This window comes from Moschus berezovskii, chromosome 12 (assembly GCF_049115385.1).
Source record: "Moschus berezovskii isolate FMDL1 chromosome 12, NW_MosBer_1.0, whole genome shotgun sequence".
NCBI classification, from domain to species: Eukaryota; Metazoa; Chordata; class Mammalia; order Artiodactyla; family Moschidae; genus Moschus; species Moschus berezovskii.
This window is the reverse complement of record NC_142471.1, coordinates 18,030,488-18,048,749: the sequence shown is the minus strand read 5'-3', so window position 1 is coordinate 18,048,749 and position 18,262 is coordinate 18,030,488. Positions and strand designations below refer to the sequence as shown.

The window sequence follows — 18,262 nt, the reverse complement described above, 5'->3', positions numbered from 1 at the left end:
CCCAGGGCGGATTCATGTCAATGTATGGCAAAACCAACCAATATAATATTGTAAAGTAATTAGCCTCCAATAAAAAAAATAAAATAAAACCCCAAATGGTCAGTTTTCCCTTTGTTTCATATTGACTATGAGATAGCTAGATGAAGGTAAGGTTAAGTATATGGGTTTTGTAATTACACAAGCCTAAGTTCAAAACCTGGTTCAACCATTCAGTTCAGTTGCTCAGTCGTGTCCAACTCTCTGCGACCCCATGAATCACAGCACGCCAGGCCTCCCTGTTCATCACCAACTCCTGGAGTTCACTCAAACTCATGTCCACAGAGTCGGTGATGCCATCCAGCCATCTCATTCTCTGTCGTCCCCTTCTCCTCCTGCCCCCAACCTTTCCCAGCATCAGAGTCTTTTCCAGTGAGTCAACTCATTGCATGAGGTGGTCAAAGTATTGCAGTTTCAGCTTTAGCATCAGTCCTTCCAATGAACACCCAGGATCAATCTCCCTTAGAATGGACTGGTTGGATCTCCTTGTGGTACAAGGGACTCTCAAGAGTCTTCTCCAACACCACAGTTCAAAAGCATCAATTCTTCGGCGATCAGCTTTCTTCACAGTCCAACTCTCACATCCATACATGACACGGGAAAAACCATAGCCTTGACTAGACGGACATTTGTTGGCAAAGTAATGTCTCTGCTTTTTAATATATTATCAAGGTTGGTCATAACCTTCCTTCCAAGGAGTAAGCGTCTTTTAATTTCATGGCTGCAATCAGCATCTGCAGTGATTTTGCAGCCCCGAAATATAAAGTCTGACACTCTTTCCACTGTTTTTCCATCTATTTCCCATGAAGTGATGGGACCAGATGCCATGATCTTTGTTTTCTGAATGTTGAGCTTCAAGCCAACCTTTTCACTCTCCTCTTTCACTTTCATCAAGAGGCTTTTGAGTTCCTCTTCACTTTCTGCCATAAGGGTAGTGTCATCTGCATATCTGAGGTTATTGATATTTCTCCCAGCAATCTTGATTCCAGCTTGTGCTTCTTCCAGCCCAGCGTTCCTCATGATGTACTCTGCATATAAGTTAAATAAGCAAGGTGACAATATACAGCCTTGACGCACTCCTTTTCCTATTTGGAACTAGTCTGTTGTTCCATGTACAGTTCTGACTGTTGCTTCCTGACCTGTATACAGGTTTCTCAAGGGGCAGGTCAGGTGGTCTGGTATTCCCATCTCTTTCAGAATGTTCCAGAGTTTATTGTGATCCACACAGTCAAAGGCTTTGGCATAGTCAATGAAGAAGAAATAGATGCTCTTCTGGAACTCTCTTGCTTTCTCCATGATCCAGCGGATGTTGGCAATTTGATCTCTGGTGCCTCTGCCTTTTCTAAAACTGCTTGAACATCTGGGAGTTCACGGTTCACATATTGCTGAAGCCTGGCTTGGAGCAATATGGTTAGCAAACTGGTTCAACCATTACTGGCTGTGTAATCCTGTGAAGAAAGCTGATCGCCGAAGAATTGATGCTTTTGAACTGTGGTGTTGGAGAAGACTCTTGAGAGTCCCTTGTACTACAAGGAGATCCAACCAGTCCATTCTAAAGGAGATCAATCCTGGGTGTTCATTGGAAGGACTGATGCTAAAGCTGAAACTGCAATACTTTGGCCACCTCATGCGACGAGTTGACTCACTGGAAAAGACTCTGATGCTGGGAAAGGTTAGGGGCAGGAGGAGAAGGGGACGACAGAGAATGAGATGGCTGGATGGCATCACCGACTCTGTGGACATGAGTTTGAGTGTACTCCGGGAGTTGGTGATGGACAGGGAGGCCTGGTGTGCTGTGATTCATGGGGTTGCGGAGAGTCGGACACGACTGAGCGACTGAACTGAACTGAACTGAATCATGGGAAAGTTACTTAAGTATTTTTTCTCTGCTCCAGTTTCCTCACCTGTAAAACAGGTCATACCTGGATTTCAAGCCCTGATCTGTCAGTTGTCAATTGTCTAATTCAGTTCAAGTTAGTCATCTCTCTAAGCTTCAGGCTTCTTAACTATACAGTTAGGCCAGTAATATCTGTCTATCTCTTAGCGTTATTAAGAGGATTAAAAGTATATGAAAGTGAAAGTGTTAGTTGCTCAGTCATGTCAGACTGTTTGCCACCCCATGGATTGTAGCCTGCCAGGCTCCTCTGTCCATGGAATTCTCCAGGAAAGAATACTGGAGTGGGTTGCCATTTCCTTCTCCAGGGGAATCTTCCTGATACAGGGGTCAATCCCGGGTCTCCTGCAGTGCAGGCAGATTCTTTATCATCTGAACGGGGATGCCTTTAAATGTACATACATAATATATATATGTGTATATATATATATATATATATTTAAGTTTGCTTATAAACATAGGGAAGGTGCTCAATCTTTGTGGGGTAAAGCAGTAAAAGCAAACTAAAGCAAGAGTTTGGCAGCATTTTCTATCAGAATACTAAAGATAAAAAACTGTCTCATGCATCTGTTAGTAATGATGCAGAGAAAGAGTTATCATACACTGTTGGTAAAATATCCTTGAAAGGTACTTTGGCAATATCTATCAAAATTGGAAATGCAAATAAAATTTGACCTAGAAATTTCTCTCCTTAGGAATTCATTCTTGAGGTATAATCATACATGTTCACACAGATGGCAACAGAACATTATGATAGCAGAAGTGTGTGTTAGCCACTCAGTCGTGTCCGACTCTTTGCAACCCCACGAACTGTAGCCCACCAGGCTCCTCTGTCCATGGGATTTTCCCAGGCAAGAATACTGGAGTGGGTTACCATTCTCTTCTCCAAGCAAAAATACTGAAAACAAGACAAAGTCCATTAATAGAAATAGTTAAAAAGTTATGGAATTTCTAAAATGAAATACTCTATACATAGTCATTAAAAAGTGTGTGCTCATTCACATCCAACTCTATAACCCCCATGGGCTGTCACTAAAAAATACTGATAGAGTATTATCTTAAGATATATTATTTCACAAAAAAAGCAATGTAAAGAACAATGCAAACTATGTGTGTGGTATTTTTTTTTTTTAAAGAAGAACACTCTGGAGGTGAGTTTGAGTGAGCTCCAGGAGTTGGTGATGGACAGGGAGGCCTGGCGTGCTGATTCATGGGGTTGCAAAGAGTTGGACATGACTGAGCGACTGAAATGAACTGACTGACTCTATACAAGTATCCAGTTGTTTAAATGGGCAAAAGATACTTTTCTATGGACTTACTGGAAGCTGTGGTTCCTCATGTGAAAAGAAATGAAGGTACCTAGCCAGGGTGAAATTTATTTTTCATTGTCTCCACTGTTATTTTCCTTTTTTGGATAACAGAGTGCATATATTGCTTTATTGATTCAAAATTAATTTAAAAGAGCAGAGACTGTGAATTAAAATTTGTAGTTACTGCTACTACAATTGCTCTTTGTCCTATTATTAGATGTTACAGTCAGGCTATTGCAGGTATCCCTGGGCTACTCCAACACTAAAGACATAAGAAAACAGGGTGACAAGTCAGTTACCACAGGGGGATGTACCGATCCACAAGTTCCAGTGGAGAGACAGAGAAGGCTGGTAATTCTGGCAAGGTGGCTGCCCCAAACAACTGGACATTAGGTATCAGGGATGGGCAGTGTGTTTTGGGTTATCCTAAGAGGTAAACAGAAACCAAACCTTAGGATAAAAATCCTTTAATGTGAATTTATTGAGTTATCAGAACAACCACAAAAAATAAATATTATCTTCACCTAACAGATGACCAATTAGAGGGTGAGCAGCCTGTCCAAGGTCACACATCAGACCCTGGGCATCTTACTCCAAAGGCAGGCTTTCAGCGTTCATATAGGGTATTGTTTTTGTGTAGTTTCTAGGGACCCAACTGCTTATTTTTATTCAGTTTTGAACTCTTTGTACCTTTGCTCACCATCAGCACTCTTTATTGGAAATGGAGGTCCACTGTTGTGCCAATGGTTGCATTTGAAGCTGTACTGGGTATTCCCTGGAAAAAAGATGGATGGATGAAATTAAGACTTGTGAGCCCTTCTAGTGATCTCTGATGGCCATCAGCATTTTCAGTTAGGAAGGACAGCTCAAGGAAGAAACACCTTAGCTCATTCAGGCCTTCCAGACTTGGAAATGCATGAACAATAAATAAACACAGTTTCATCTTAAGGACTTCTCCTATTTGCTGATCAGTGTAGTTAAAAAAACCAAATGCTTCCAGATCTGTCTCTGCCCTAAATGAATATATTTTGGGCAGTCCCTTTGGTACTGATGCAGTAAGCAAGGTTATAACCCAAGGTCAGAGAACAGACAGAACATATTCGACCAAGCACCACCCAGATGCAAGTACATTTGGTTCCAATATAAACTGGAAACTTCTTGGAGAAATGGTCCCCTCCTTGCAATGCTCTACATTCTAGAACACTCTGAAGTCTCAGAAATTGGGAAAGGGCCGAGGTAGTAGTCAATTTAATTTGCCAAACTAGGGACAATCAATTGGTAAATGGATATTTTCTTTTGAAATTATATTTTTAATAATGGTATTTAAAGGCTTGAGATGTTTTCAATCATTCTACTGCAATATAATGGTTAATTTTAAGAGCTCTGTGAGCTTGATTTGTATTTAAGATTTTTACAATCTATATATAGGTTGGTCTTTAATAACCATTTATACATTGCTTCTTTTTATATAGGTCATGTATTCTCCCGGGAGAGTAACAAGATTAGAAATAACAAATACAGTACAGAATAAATTAAAGTGCTTCAAACTGCATTATATAATTTCAGAAAATTGGTTTCACACTGAAACATTTAAATAAGAAAACCAACTGATTTAAGGAGAAAAAAAAAAACCCTAGTACATGCATTTGAATTGCTATTGTTTTGCAAATTTTACCCTCAGCAGTATGGTGGTGGTCTGTGTTCACAAGGCTTCAGCAATGTGGCAGTTCATTTGGGTCAATATGGATAAAATCATTATTATTCTTCTTTATTTTAAAATGCTGACTTCATTCTCCTTGAAGATGAATAACATTTACTAGTCAAAATGTCAAAGGAGTATTATAAAAGTAATTGTATTTTTATATATGGTTCTCCATATAAAAATGTTCTTACTACACACAGTGCAATAAATTCAGAGGTTGTTATGGGACAGGAGATAGAGAAATTGGGGCCAATACTTTTCTAATTAGTTAGGATAATAAAAAGTGGGGCTTGATTTTCCTCTCTCAACTAAATGAAGGAGATCTGGTGCTCTAGAGAGTCTATGATTCTGGCCGGTTTTGTTTGTTTCGTGAAGTTTCAGGATCACTCTCCGGGTCTGGAGTCCTCAGGCCTTTCTCAGTTTTTCTATTCGTGCATTAAAGGTCTCTTCCTGTGTTTGCAGCTTCTCGTTTATCTCGGTCTGTGAAGACAATCGTAAAAAGCGGTTGTGATGGAGCTATCTTTTGCTGCACATTGTCTTTGTGGTTTTGACATACTAAGTGCCTAGAGACAGACATTATCCCTCACACACCTTCCTGTTTTGCAGACACAGCCGTGTTTCAGCCTGTAGTGATGTGATAACACTTTATCATATTTCTCTGCACATTCCCAATGTATAGCATGTCTGCTATGAACAGGAAGTGGTATTTGGACAGCCATTTTTCACATAGGCTTGTGTTGGAAGATAGGCTAATTTATCTGCATTTTCAGACAGACTTTACCAATAAGCACCGAATCAGAATAACTGCTCTAGGCTCAGTTATTGCAGTGTTGTCGGTACTGTCACCCCTCTGCAATGGATGTTTTTGTCTCCCGTGTAATACATTCTAATTGGGATCCCAGAAAGCCTCTGTTGTGAAATCACAACACAAATAATCTCACAATTAGAATGATTCTCATAATTAAAGAGTATTCGCCACATATACAACTCTTGAAATTATGCCCTTTGTGATATAGTTTTGGTATAAAAAAGTAAGCAGTTGCTGACAGGTTTTCGTGTTTGCTGTGGCTATGATAGCATTTAGCCTCTGGCAGCGAAATTCTGTGGACTAACATTGCTACCTGCACAATTCCAAAAATATTTTCACATTAGCTGAACATCTGTAGCCCTGGAAATGTCTTCCTTTTTTCATGATGGATTATAAAATTATGTATAGAGAAACCAGTGGCAGGGGGCATGGTCTTTGTTTAGGTGATTTAAAATAGTCAACAAGTGTATGAGGAATAGTTCATACACATAAATGTTAATAAGTAATTAGAAATGTAGAATTTTAATGCCTATGACCTAATTTGAGGTCATCATGGTAACTGTATTTTAAGAAACATTTTAATTTATATAGAAGAAATTTAAAAAATCAAATACTGATTTTGGTCCAAATATAACTTTGTTGTTATTTATTTATTTATAAGTGTAATCATAACTGCTAGTTTTGAAAGGTCCACCTGCTTGCCTTATCTGAGGAGAGGGTGTTTCACAGTTAAGAGCAACTATTTCTGAAAAGATCACATTGGTGCCAATAATTCTGGGTTCTCGCACCAGTATGTCTTTTTTGGCTCAAGTTGTATCAAGTCCTGGGGTCAAGTCTGGCCTCTGGCTTTTCCTCTTTTCCTTTCTTGGTGATAAGTGAAGGAAGGAGGAAATGAGGGATGAGCATGGTTGTCCAGGTTACAAAAGAAATATCTTATTTTTAGAAACCTATAATCCCCTTGGGCATAATTTTGGGAGAGCTCAAAGGAGGAATGGTCTAGGAGTGCGGAGACCTAAGGATTAGTTTAGCTCTGCAGCTGTGAGCAGGTCACTTAACCACTTTTAGTTCTCATTGAAAAATTAAGTAGTTTAAAATTAAATATGTTAAATTTCATGTATGTTGGCTTTTAAATTCATAATTCCAAGTGTGTTAACTTTTAAATTCATAATTCTAACTCCCAATTCTGTGATATATTCACTGATGCTATATTATTTCATTATCATGATATTGTGCTATATTTAAAAAAAAATTACTTCTGTTTCTTTATGGCAGGTTATATAGTATATCATACAGGGCATAAAATAGTTTGAAGAAATGATTCTGTTACAGTTCCAAAGAATTGGGAAGCACTGGTCTAACTAGACAATTGACTCGTCCCACTTTCAATTAAACGTATTTTATACTTCACTCAGTCATGTCTGACTCTTTGAGACCCCATGGACTGTAGCCTACCACGATCCTCAGTCCATGGGATTTTCCAGGCAAGAATACTGGAATGGATTGCCATTTCCTTCTCCAGGGGATCTTCTCGACCCAGGGATCGAACCCAGGTCTCCTGCATTGTAGGCAGACGCTTTGCCGTTTGAGCTACCAGGGAAGCCCTAGTATTTTAGGTCCACTAATAATCTCATTTCTTTTTAACTAAGGGCAGACGTATTATTATCTTCCAGCTTCTGTTTCCCTATCTCATCAGAGTTTTCACATTAACCTGGAGGTCCTTTTGGTATTTCACTGAGATAGAACTGACTGCCAGCAATGAAGGCTCCTGAAAGTCAGGAGCATGCCTGCTAGAGCTGTGCTGACCGAGGGACATATCTCAGATCTCCAGACCATGGTGATTAGTACTTTGGACTCGGGACGACAAGATCCCCCGTCTGGTCCAGAACAGGTTGTCCTTGGTCTACAGTGTCTCCATGTTAATCCTCAGAACACTGATGACCAGATGAGCTATCTACAAGCCCCAGAATAGGGTATGGTTCTACTGCCTTTTAGGAAAGAATGGAAAATCCATGACCTGGGTCCAGCAGCTTCTAAGTGATCACTTCCTGAGGTGATTTCCCACTCAGCTTTTCTAACCTGGGAAGCTGACTTAAAAATACCTATGGTCCCAAGATGGCAAACTTCTCTTAAGGTTTTCACATTATTTTACTCTACTGCTTAAGATAGGGCCAACAGCCAACATTTAATGAAAGAATTTACAGCTAGCATTCATATTTCTCTGAAATATAATTCTTTAAATATATTAAAGTTTGCTCCATTGGGTATAATTTTTATTATATAACTCAGGGCCAAACTAATTTCATTTTAAATGTATCTTTAAAATTAAAATACCTAGGCTATATAAGCTTAAAATGTTTGCTCTATTCAGTATAATTTTAATTAACATCTCAGGGCCAAGATAACTTCATTCTTAATAAATTTCTGAAGCTATAAAGTGAGTCAATGGGAAAGTAAGTAGATTAAAATAAAAAATTTAAGGATTCACACTATTTTCAGAAATTTCTGAATTACAGAAAGTGAACTATGCTTGTAACCACAATGGAGAATGAACTCTGAAAAAACTGTACTCAAAACATGAATTCACTACTGCCTTTTCCTACAAAATTATAATAAGACTATGATTTTTACCTTTTTTTATTTTTGAGTATGATTTTTAGATAAAGGAGGAGAAAAAACTATTGGAAAATTTAAAATATCTTACAAATATTAATTCATTATATGTTCCTACAGCAAGTCACTGACCACTGATAAGTGGCTACCTTTGAACAGGGATGAGACAGTTTTAAGAGCCAAGAACACTGGAAGGCAGGTTTTAGAAGTGGAAAATAACTTACCCATTTAAAACAGGGAGAAATTTTGGTAGGCAGAGAGTAATTACCCGACTTGGAATTTGACCAAGACACAGCAGTAAACACTGAAAAAGTGCCACACCACTGGAGTATTAAAAACCAAAGTAGTCTGGTTGTGATATTAGAGGTTATGTGGTTTTTGTGGATAACACAGGAATTAGAACTAGAACCCAATTCACAGCTCCCAATCAGGGTCTTTCATCAACTTCTGACCCTGGAAACCCTGGACAAATGACTTAATATTTCTGTTTCTCTCAGTTTTCAATTTATTTATCAGAGAAGTGCCTGCCTAATTCAAATGGAGTTTACTAGGATTATTGAGAGAAAATATATAAAGGGGTTTGCTATCTTGAGACACTCTATAAATAAACATCATCAAGCCATTTTATTGAAAAACTGGCAATAATTTGGCTCAGGCTAATGTCCATGAATCTACTTAATATGGAAATGATCAAGGCACCTGAAAGATCTGCATCCCTCACCTCTGGTCCTTTCTATCCCTAATTCTCGATCAGATGGGGGATCTTGTCGTCTAGTGTCCAAAGTTCTTTCTATGCCTAATGACATTTAGATGAGCCAGCTAATGGACTTCCAGGCCCAGTAAGGACGGCTGCAGGCCAGTGGGACAACATTTACACATAGAACCATCATATTCCTTCTGTTAGAAGGGTAGTGATATAAATGCTACAGACTCTAATATTAGAAAAATTTCAGTGAATACTTAAAAAACATAGTGCTCACTACATGGAACATGGCCTCAGTAAAGATGTTTTCAATTTTGAGGGCCTGCAAACAATTTTATTACTGTCTAGGGACTTGGTGATAATTTCAGAGCCACAGGATCACAAAGGAGCCCAGGGCCATGATTATCCATAAACTATATTTAGATGAAATGTTATCAAATCTAAAGAGGAGATATGTTTTGAACTCAGCTTAATTCAGCTGCACTCTGCCCTTCTACAGAGTAAGCAGTTATTACATTCATGGGGTTGTTAACAATAAAGCTTTGTGTAAAATGTGTCCTTTCACAATTTCTGGTAAACACTAAATACCCCTTATTAAACTGAGGACTTTGGCTGACTGTTGGCATCGAATTATTAAATGTTTGTGTAAATAGTACATTAACACTTGATGATTAAACAAGTAACAAGGTATGCTATTGCCAAGCTAATCTTTTGTTCCCTCTAAATTGTCATTAATGCAGAGTGCTTTTTATATATAGTCTCATGTCCAAAAAAACAACTGAATCTTTCCCTGAGATGCATTCATATTTTAAACATGCAGTATAATGTTCTTTATGTTTATTTGCACAAGAAATTATAAATCCTCTCAAAATATGCAAATGACTCTTAATCATTTTGCCTAGGAAATGATGCAAGCCTTTGTGTTGAGGTAGAAATGGTGGAGTTCTTTTTTGTGGACAGGAAGAAAATTAAGTATAAAGCTAAGTCTACTGATTCATCATTGGCAGTTGCTACTGAGATGGCTGTTGTCATCACCATTTTCATGCAGGCATTGGTGTCAGTGGTAAAACCATTAATATATAAATATAATATATATATATGTATATATATATCCATTAGCTGGGCTTCCCTGGTGGCTCAGACAGTAAAGAATCTGTTTGCAATGTGGGAGACCTGGGTTCAATCCCTGGGGTGGGAAGATCCCCTGGAGAAGAGAAGGGCTACTCACTAAAGAGTTGCACACGACTAAGCAACTTTCACTTTCACACATCCGTTAGCTCTTACTGATATGTGAAAAGGAGCAAACTATCTGAGAAGGGGTTCAAAGATAAGAAAGCTCTCTTTAGAAATTTCGTGAAAAGACTAAGCTAAGAATGAGGGTCTGAGCTTTAGTGTTTACTGTTTACAAATGTGCTATCATTACTCCTGCATGAGCAGTCAGTCAGCGTGACTGGGCATGAAGTGTTCATGGGTCTCGATGCTGCCTGATTCTGTAAACTGGTAATACACAGTTCTAAATGTTCTATTAGTGAATTTATTTTGTGATCTTACTGAGTCTCAGATGACTCAACTGAGAGTTATGTGGAGACGTTACATTGAGCTGCTCCATCATCAGCATCACTCTTGCTGGCAGAGTGTGGGTAGTGTTTACAGACATTAAGGTTGGCTAATTAACAAGTGATAAAGTAAATAAGCATACTATCAAGTAAGTACACTATCAAGGCTGAGTACCTGAATGTTGATTAAAATTTCATCTGTGACTTGGTCCAGCACCGATTTTATTTCTTCAATGGTGAAACCAACTAACAGATCAGTTTCTGAAGTACTGGCTTCTGGCTGGGACTCTTCAGGGCCTTGTTCTTGATTCAACCCCTACAATGTTAAATGTAAACAACGCTCAAGTAATTTCTGGAGCCTTTATGGATTTATATGTAACCTCAGACTTCTCTTGGCTGCTTTCCTATCAGAAATGGTGTCAATCTAGGTGGATTTTGATTTGACATTTTCCTGAATTTTCATTATTCATGAGCATCATGACAGGTCAGTAAGCAGCGCTTTTACCTACTCAGAGAAAATGAAGGTACAGATTGGGGAAGGTGGAGCAGAAAAGATTAAAATTGCTGAATCACCCTCAGCTGGCCCACCTGTGAATCAACGCCAAAAGAAACATTTATATTTAACTAGGAAAGATCGGCAATGGCACCCCACTCCAGTACTCTTGCCTGGAAAATCCCATGGACTGAGGAGCCTGGTAGGCTGCAGTCCACGGGGTCGCTAAGAGTCGGACACGACTTACCGACTTCCCTTTCACTTTTCACTTTCATGCATTGGAGAAGGAAATGGCAACCCACTCCAGTGTTCTTGCCTGGAGAATCCCAGGGACGGGGGAGCCTGGCAGGCTGCCATCTATGGGGTCGCACAGAGTTGGACACAACTGAAATGACTTAGCAGCAGCAGCAGGAAAGATCAGAAGGAAAATAGAAGTGCATTTGGTTCTTTTTCTCCTACTAGAGAATATCATACTGAGACACAGTGAAGTAAGAGACAAAAGGAAACATACCTTTATTTCCATATCCAACGGTGGAGGTGGCTCTATGAATGTTGAGTAAATATCAAATGAGATTCCTTCTTCTAGAGGATCAGGGAAAGGGTGATCTGCAGGATTCACAACCTCTATCAATTGCTAGAGGGGAAGAGAAGAGCTGAATTATGACAAAAGCTCTGGTGAGTAACCACAGTTTCAGCCAATATACATAAAATTCCAAGTCTATTATTTTTTAAGTGCCATTGACTCCGAAGTCTTGATGCCACAGATCTCTTAGCTCTCTGGTGCTTTCTGTGCTCTGATAATTAGCATTTTACTTCCCCCACTGTCTTATTTTTCTATACTATGTCGTTTGGGACTTCATTTTATACTGTCTTGATCTTAAGTTGTTCCATGGGTCAGTGTTCCCTTCCTCCTGCCTACAAGTTCTCTGGAGGCAGAGACCATGTTTTAGATTCTCTGTGCATCTTCTCCAGTTCTGGCAGAGGGTTTCATCTTAAAAAACTCAATGACAGCCTGATAGTGATTGATATTACTCAGTAGAGTCTAGCTGTTCTTGCAGGCAATGGTGAAATGGCCATGAGAATTTGGTGATGAGGATAACAAAGGTTCTAAAGGTTAATGTATAAAGTTAGCACAGAGTAACTCAGAGAGATGTGCAAAGTCAAGCAAAAATACTGAGGGCAAGGCAAGATGTCACTGAAAGCATTTAACAATTCTGTGGCAAGATTGTGCCAATCAGAGAAGGGTGATGGGTGGTCAACAGTGGAAATGAAAAAACGAGTCAGTTCCTCTTGCTTTGATTTCATGTTTAAAAGGCAACATTCTGATCATAATCTGACTTCTCATCTCATTGTTCTACAGACATGTGCTCTGATCTTGAGTGGTGTGATCTTCATGGCAATTACATTCCTCATTGTAAATCAATAAACCCATGTTCTGATTGATTCAGTAAGGTCCTAGGAGCTTGTTTTTATGGCTCTGAGATGAAGCTACCCACTGTCTGCTGACAAAGTCTTTAAGACTACAAGTTTTGGGACTTCCTCAAGGCCCAGTGGTTGAGAATATGCCTTCTAAGGCAGCAGATGCTGATTTGATCCCTGGTCAGAGAACTAAGATCCCAAGTGTGTGTGTGTGTGTGTGTGTGAGAGAGAGAGAGAGAGAGAGAGAGAGTGCAGTTTGTCTGACTCTTCGTGAGTCCATTGACTATAGCCCACCAGACTTCTCTGTCCATGAAATTTTCCAGACAGGAATACTGGAGCAGGTTGCTATTTCCTACTCCAGGGGATCTTCCCATCCCAAGTATCGAACCCTTATGTCTTGAGTCTCCTGCATTTGCAGGTGGATTTTTTACCACTGTGCCACTGGGGAAGCCCAAGATCCTATGTGCTGAAGGGCAACTAAGCCCGTGTGCCACAACTACTGAACCCATGTGCTCTGGAACCTGCTCATGACAACTAGAGAGAAGACCGAGTGTTGCAACTGAGACCAGATGCAGACAAAAATTTAAAAAAAAAGTGCCTACAAGTTTTAAGACAATAATCTAGAAATGCATAAACACCAAATAATTACCATCCCATGGGGCCTGGAAAAACCCTGAAATCATCATATTCATTTTTAACTTTTCCACATATTTTAATACTTCATCTTTTACATACTAATATTTTTGATTTAGATAAGTTTCAGAATGAACTGAAGGCTAGGTTATTACCTGGTCATATCAATAAATTTTGCCTTGAATTTGTATTACTAATTTTAATTTGATCTTATAGAAAGTTGTTGCTTAGTATAAGTATATATAAGGACTGAAGTGTTGTAACTTTACAGTCAAGGCAATTTGGAAATCAAGAGATTAGATGATTGGCTTAAAGTCAAATAATTCCTGGGTGACAGGGCTAGGAGTTACGCCCTGGTGCGCTGACCTTGTGGCCCAGGCTATTCTCAGTAAGCTGGAATATGTCCTCATGCTGCCACGTTTGGAAGTGGCTGATATTACTAAGCACTTAATCTTTATTCTGTTAGATGACATCATTCCAGATTATTCATCCTAAATTGATCAAGATGACTAAACGTTAATAAAAATAGAAGATCGAAAAAACTGTATCAGAATAATCTTTCTGTCTCTTCACATTAGTAAAATATTCTTTTTTCCTAAATGGGACATCCAAGCATTTTCATCTCCTCACAAAATTATTTGTACATTTTTTCAGCATGCTTGCTTTTTTAACCTCCTACACTTTATATTGCACTTTATTTTACTAAGCTAGAAAAGTGAAATAGTTAAATATATTTTAGAGTCTTCTGAAATATAGATAAAATAAATAAACTGTATATAGGAGTCCAGAGACAAGGGAAGATAATGAGGTATTTACTTGGTTGACTAAAGGAGACTAAATTCACTAAAGCTGACTTTACTATAGGGTGAAACTAGAAATTTGAGGGGAATGGTAGTGAGTTAGACATTGAAAAAAGACGACAGAAAGGAATTGACTGGAATTTATTTGATTTACCACAAGCACTGAGAAAGTAAGCAGAAGATAACTTTCAAGGTAAAAGTGTTTTCTTTTAATGAAGGACAATTTTATCTTGTTGCTTTTGCCATATCTGTCTTGCTGGTATAGTTTTCCATACATAGGCTAAGACTTCCTGCTAATTTTCTTTCCCTTTGGTGGAAGTCATCAATAGATCACATCTCCAACCTGGTAGTAGAGAATTCTACCATCTGCCCACCTGTATCCTTTCTTCCAACAAATTATACATTTAAATAGTTAAGGGCAAACAGATATTTGTGCTCATGGATCTCATTTTATTCCTTAAATCCCCTGTGGTCTGAATTTCTTTATAAAGTTTATCTGAACTGCTTGCCAACTCCAACTCCTCTGTTTTCCCAGTCTTCGGCACTGGTGCGTGTGTGTGTGCATGTGCATGCGTGCCTGTGTGTGTGTCCTGGGCACACACTTTGAAACTTGGAACTCCTCAGCTCCACATCATCGTTTCTTTGGTGGGGTGAAGCTCCTATTTATCACAAGAACCTGAACCTCTGACTGAGAACTAGGCTTTCTTTTCCTTGATTTTTATGAGTATAGCTCATACAGCTATTCATTTATTTGATTCATGTACAATAACTGGCAGTGAGGACTTCTTTACTTCAGGGTGTTTTGCATACTATCAATGAACCAAACCACAGCTATGTTTTCTTTCACAAAGCGTCTATATTTGGTTACGTTAGTAAGATACTGTAAGGGAGGGAAATGTCCCAATTTCAGATGAGGGTAAATGTAAAGTCATTTCATTAGTAATACGAAGGTACATTGTCAAATATATAGCCTGAAATAAACACAGTGCCCAGAAGCATCATAGTGATTTTTTTCCCCATTAAGTAGCCTTTTTAGAAAACAAGTTTAAGGAAAATTAGAATCAATAATTGTGGTGAGAGCACAGAGCCAGCAAATATGTTTAAATGAAACCGTCTGATGCAATACTTTCTTTAAAAAATACAATTAGGCCTTTGTATTTTTTATTTTTTTAACAAAACCTCATGTTTTACAACATCACTGGTTCTGTAATAAAATCTATTTAAAACAGAAAGACATGGTCAGCTTTATTAAGTTAGATTTTCTGAAAAAATGTTATAATTTCCTCAAGTCTATGAATAACTGAAGCAAATTAAACTAGTTTTATAACTATTTTATATATTCCTGTAGAATTGTAATTGTCTCATATTTTTCCTCTCAAAAGTATAATACGTTACCTCTTAAATCTGGAAAATAAAAACAGAAAAAGGATAAAGTATGTTTATAAAAAAATACTCCTCTTTGGTACTCTGGTTTAGCAACCCCCTCTTTTAGTCTAAAAGAGAATAGCACCCATAATCTTCAGATCAGAAAACAAAGAGAAAGACTTTAAGTGATTTGCCTGAGGCCTAATGCTGGGATTAAAAATCAGGAGTTTCTGATTATACACGTACATCATTTGACTAAATGATTGGTTTTGCCTGACTTTCAAATACCCCCTAAATATTACTTTGAATGTAAAGCAATAAATGTGTTTCTCTTGCCATTTTTGAATGCTTGCACACAAATGGATATAATAAAAACAATCATGTTGTTCCATGTGAATGCCATTTATATTTTTTCTGATAATGAGCAGACCATTTGAACTAAGGTGAGTACATTAAAAGCTCTAATAAAGAAGAGAATAGATTTCTAAACAGAATAATGAACTGTTAAGTGAACGTACAATAAATAACATCTACAGATGTGGTCGCTAGAAAATTTGTTTTGCATAACTTACCAGTGTATATTTCCCCCAGATGTTATCTGTTACATGAAAATTACTTAAGTTGGCTATAGTGTTCATTAAGTGCACACTGCATTAGTGTTATTTAAGATGGTTTATAATCTGAGTTTAGTTGAATTGTGCCATGGTATTTAAAGAATATCAAGTAAATGGCTTTTGGCATAATTTATACTCATAAGTACAAAATTTCATCACAAAACATTATGCAGCTTTAGAAACATCCAAGATCTTTACTCACAAGCCAAATGAAATCACTAGAAGTCGTTTAAGAATTTACATATTCAGTATGAAATGGACATTTACTACAGGAATAAATAATAGGGATTTTCAACCTCCTGGAACTCAGGACAGGGTCAGTTTAGGTCTAAAAAATACTTACAGGAATTGAAATCTGCTTTGAGATCTTTCTGTGTCTGAGAAGTATAAAATTGTGTTACTTCATGTTTTCTTTTTCTACTTTATGTGTTAACATTATTGGTAGCATTAACTCTAGTTTATTATGTTTGTTACTTGTTTTCTTATTTTCGTTGTTTGTTTTTGCTTATTGTTATTTATTTAGTATGGTTTTTCTTTGGAAAAACTGTAGGTGATTTGTCAGTAGTGTTTGTATCACTGAAGTCCATGATTAAAATGGCAATTATTAAAGTCAGTTATTAAAAATATTAAAAATGCCACTGAAATGACAATTTTCTATTTTTCTGAATGGCAAAAAACAAGAAAAATTCATTAAACTCTTTTTGAGCTACAGACACAAAAAAAACTGGTATGCTTCAAAGAGACATTTTTTGGAACTGTCAGATGATGACATCGTAGGTAAATCAGAATTTACTACAAAATGGCAAAGTTTCAAAAAGAAAACTTTATGGTAAACTTCCCCAATATTAAGGAAAAAAGGCACAAAAATTCCTGTAATGTTTTAACTATTTTCTCTCCTTGAAAAAAAGCATTACTCATTTGCAAGTCTAATTAAGACGTATTGTGTCATTCTGGAAAATTTTAACACAAATTGTAACACATTGCCCACAATATACAACACATAAAATACCAACACATGAATGCCACCTGCAAAACGCAATCAACTCTGGTAATGTCATACTGAGGCCATAAATTTAAAATGAGAAGAGAGGAAATTCAAAAGCTGAGATTATCGGAGAATAATTAATCTATTTCTAAAGTGTTTTTCTTTTGTGTTCAGGCCATTATAAATTTCTTAATATACCCTGTAAACGTAGAATATCAATTCTGCTAGAAGTCTTCCTCCCCAGTTGCATTTCTGACTTGGAAATAAATTTGCAAATGCAGCACATTAATTTTCTTTCCTATGTTTAATATGCAGTATTTACATTTTGAAAAGGTTCAAAATGTTGCCAGGCTTCTGCAGGGTATGAATAGACATCTAATAGCAACTTCTATTTTTATCCACAGCATACTGGTAGTTTGAACATTTATAACTTAATAGAGCTTTGAGACCATTGGATTCACATGCTAATCACCTAAACAGTGAACAGTAACACAGTACAACAAGTTAGGACAGGAAATGAAGACTACCCAGTCCAGCTAAAGCTGCAAGGAGGAATTTAAGTTGGCAGGAACCAGTAAACCAATTCGCAATCTGGCTAGGACACTCCAGTTAACACCTTGTGCCCACTTTATTTATATCTCTTGATCTTGTTTAACTTGGCCTTAAATTAGTTTTTTTTAAGTTAGATAGTTAAAGAAATTGATTCCAGGGTCTTTTAGACATCTTTATTATTTCTAAGTGTACTTCTGTTTAAGGCCAACCCTCTAATTTGAAAAGAAATCTGAGTACCCCTATCTTAAAGACCTCAGACAACAAAATCCTCTCTAATGAATTTGAAAAAAGAGTACCTTCTTATAATGTAAAGGCAATTTAAGAGGAAAAGATGTTTTGATCTGGCTCTGGTACAAACACTTCTGGAGGGATAGAACAGTCTTTCAGATACTCAGATATTTTCTAAAGATGGCAATAATCTTGAAGATACAGAACTGAATTATAGGTTTTAGACTTGGTTCTATTCCTAATTGTGTGATACTAAGAAATCGCTAGGCCTCAGTTTATTTATCTGTAAAAGGAAGATAATGATAATTGCTACCTGGCTAATTGTTTCAAGGCACAAATTAGATAATGTGGGTGAAAATGTTGGGAGTTCTTCAAAGGGAAACTTATTAAACCTGAAGGTATATTATATTACTATCATTTATAATTACTGTTATTATGGAAAGGATCATCTTTCTAATGCCAGCACTGGAAGACAGATTAGAGTAGCCATGTTGGGGATACTAGTCTGTGCTATTTCTATATTTAATTGGAACATCGCCCAAGCAATCCAATTA

General features: G+C 37.5%; 1 protein-coding gene across 2 annotated transcripts in view; it reads right to left on the bottom strand.

Annotated features, from left to right (window-relative positions):
• Positions 1 to 3,724: 3,724 nt before the first annotated feature.
• The window catches only part of CABCOCO1 (ciliary associated calcium binding coiled-coil 1), a 165,869-nt gene continuing 151,331 nt past the window's right edge, over positions 3,725 to 18,262 (bottom strand). The window contains exons 6-8 of one of the 2 annotated variants that reach the window (XM_055425652.2): positions 11,624 to 11,746; positions 10,795 to 10,935; positions 3,725 to 5,422 (exon numbers count right to left, since the gene is read on the bottom strand). In XM_055425652.2, the coding sequence (XP_055281627.1) occupies positions 5,348 to 5,422; positions 10,795 to 10,935; positions 11,624 to 11,746 (339 nt within the window). In that variant the 3' untranslated portion in view covers positions 3,725 to 5,347. The remainder of the gene's footprint in view (positions 5,423 to 10,794; positions 10,936 to 11,623; positions 11,747 to 18,262) is intronic. The other variant, XM_055425653.2, reaches the window with a different exon arrangement.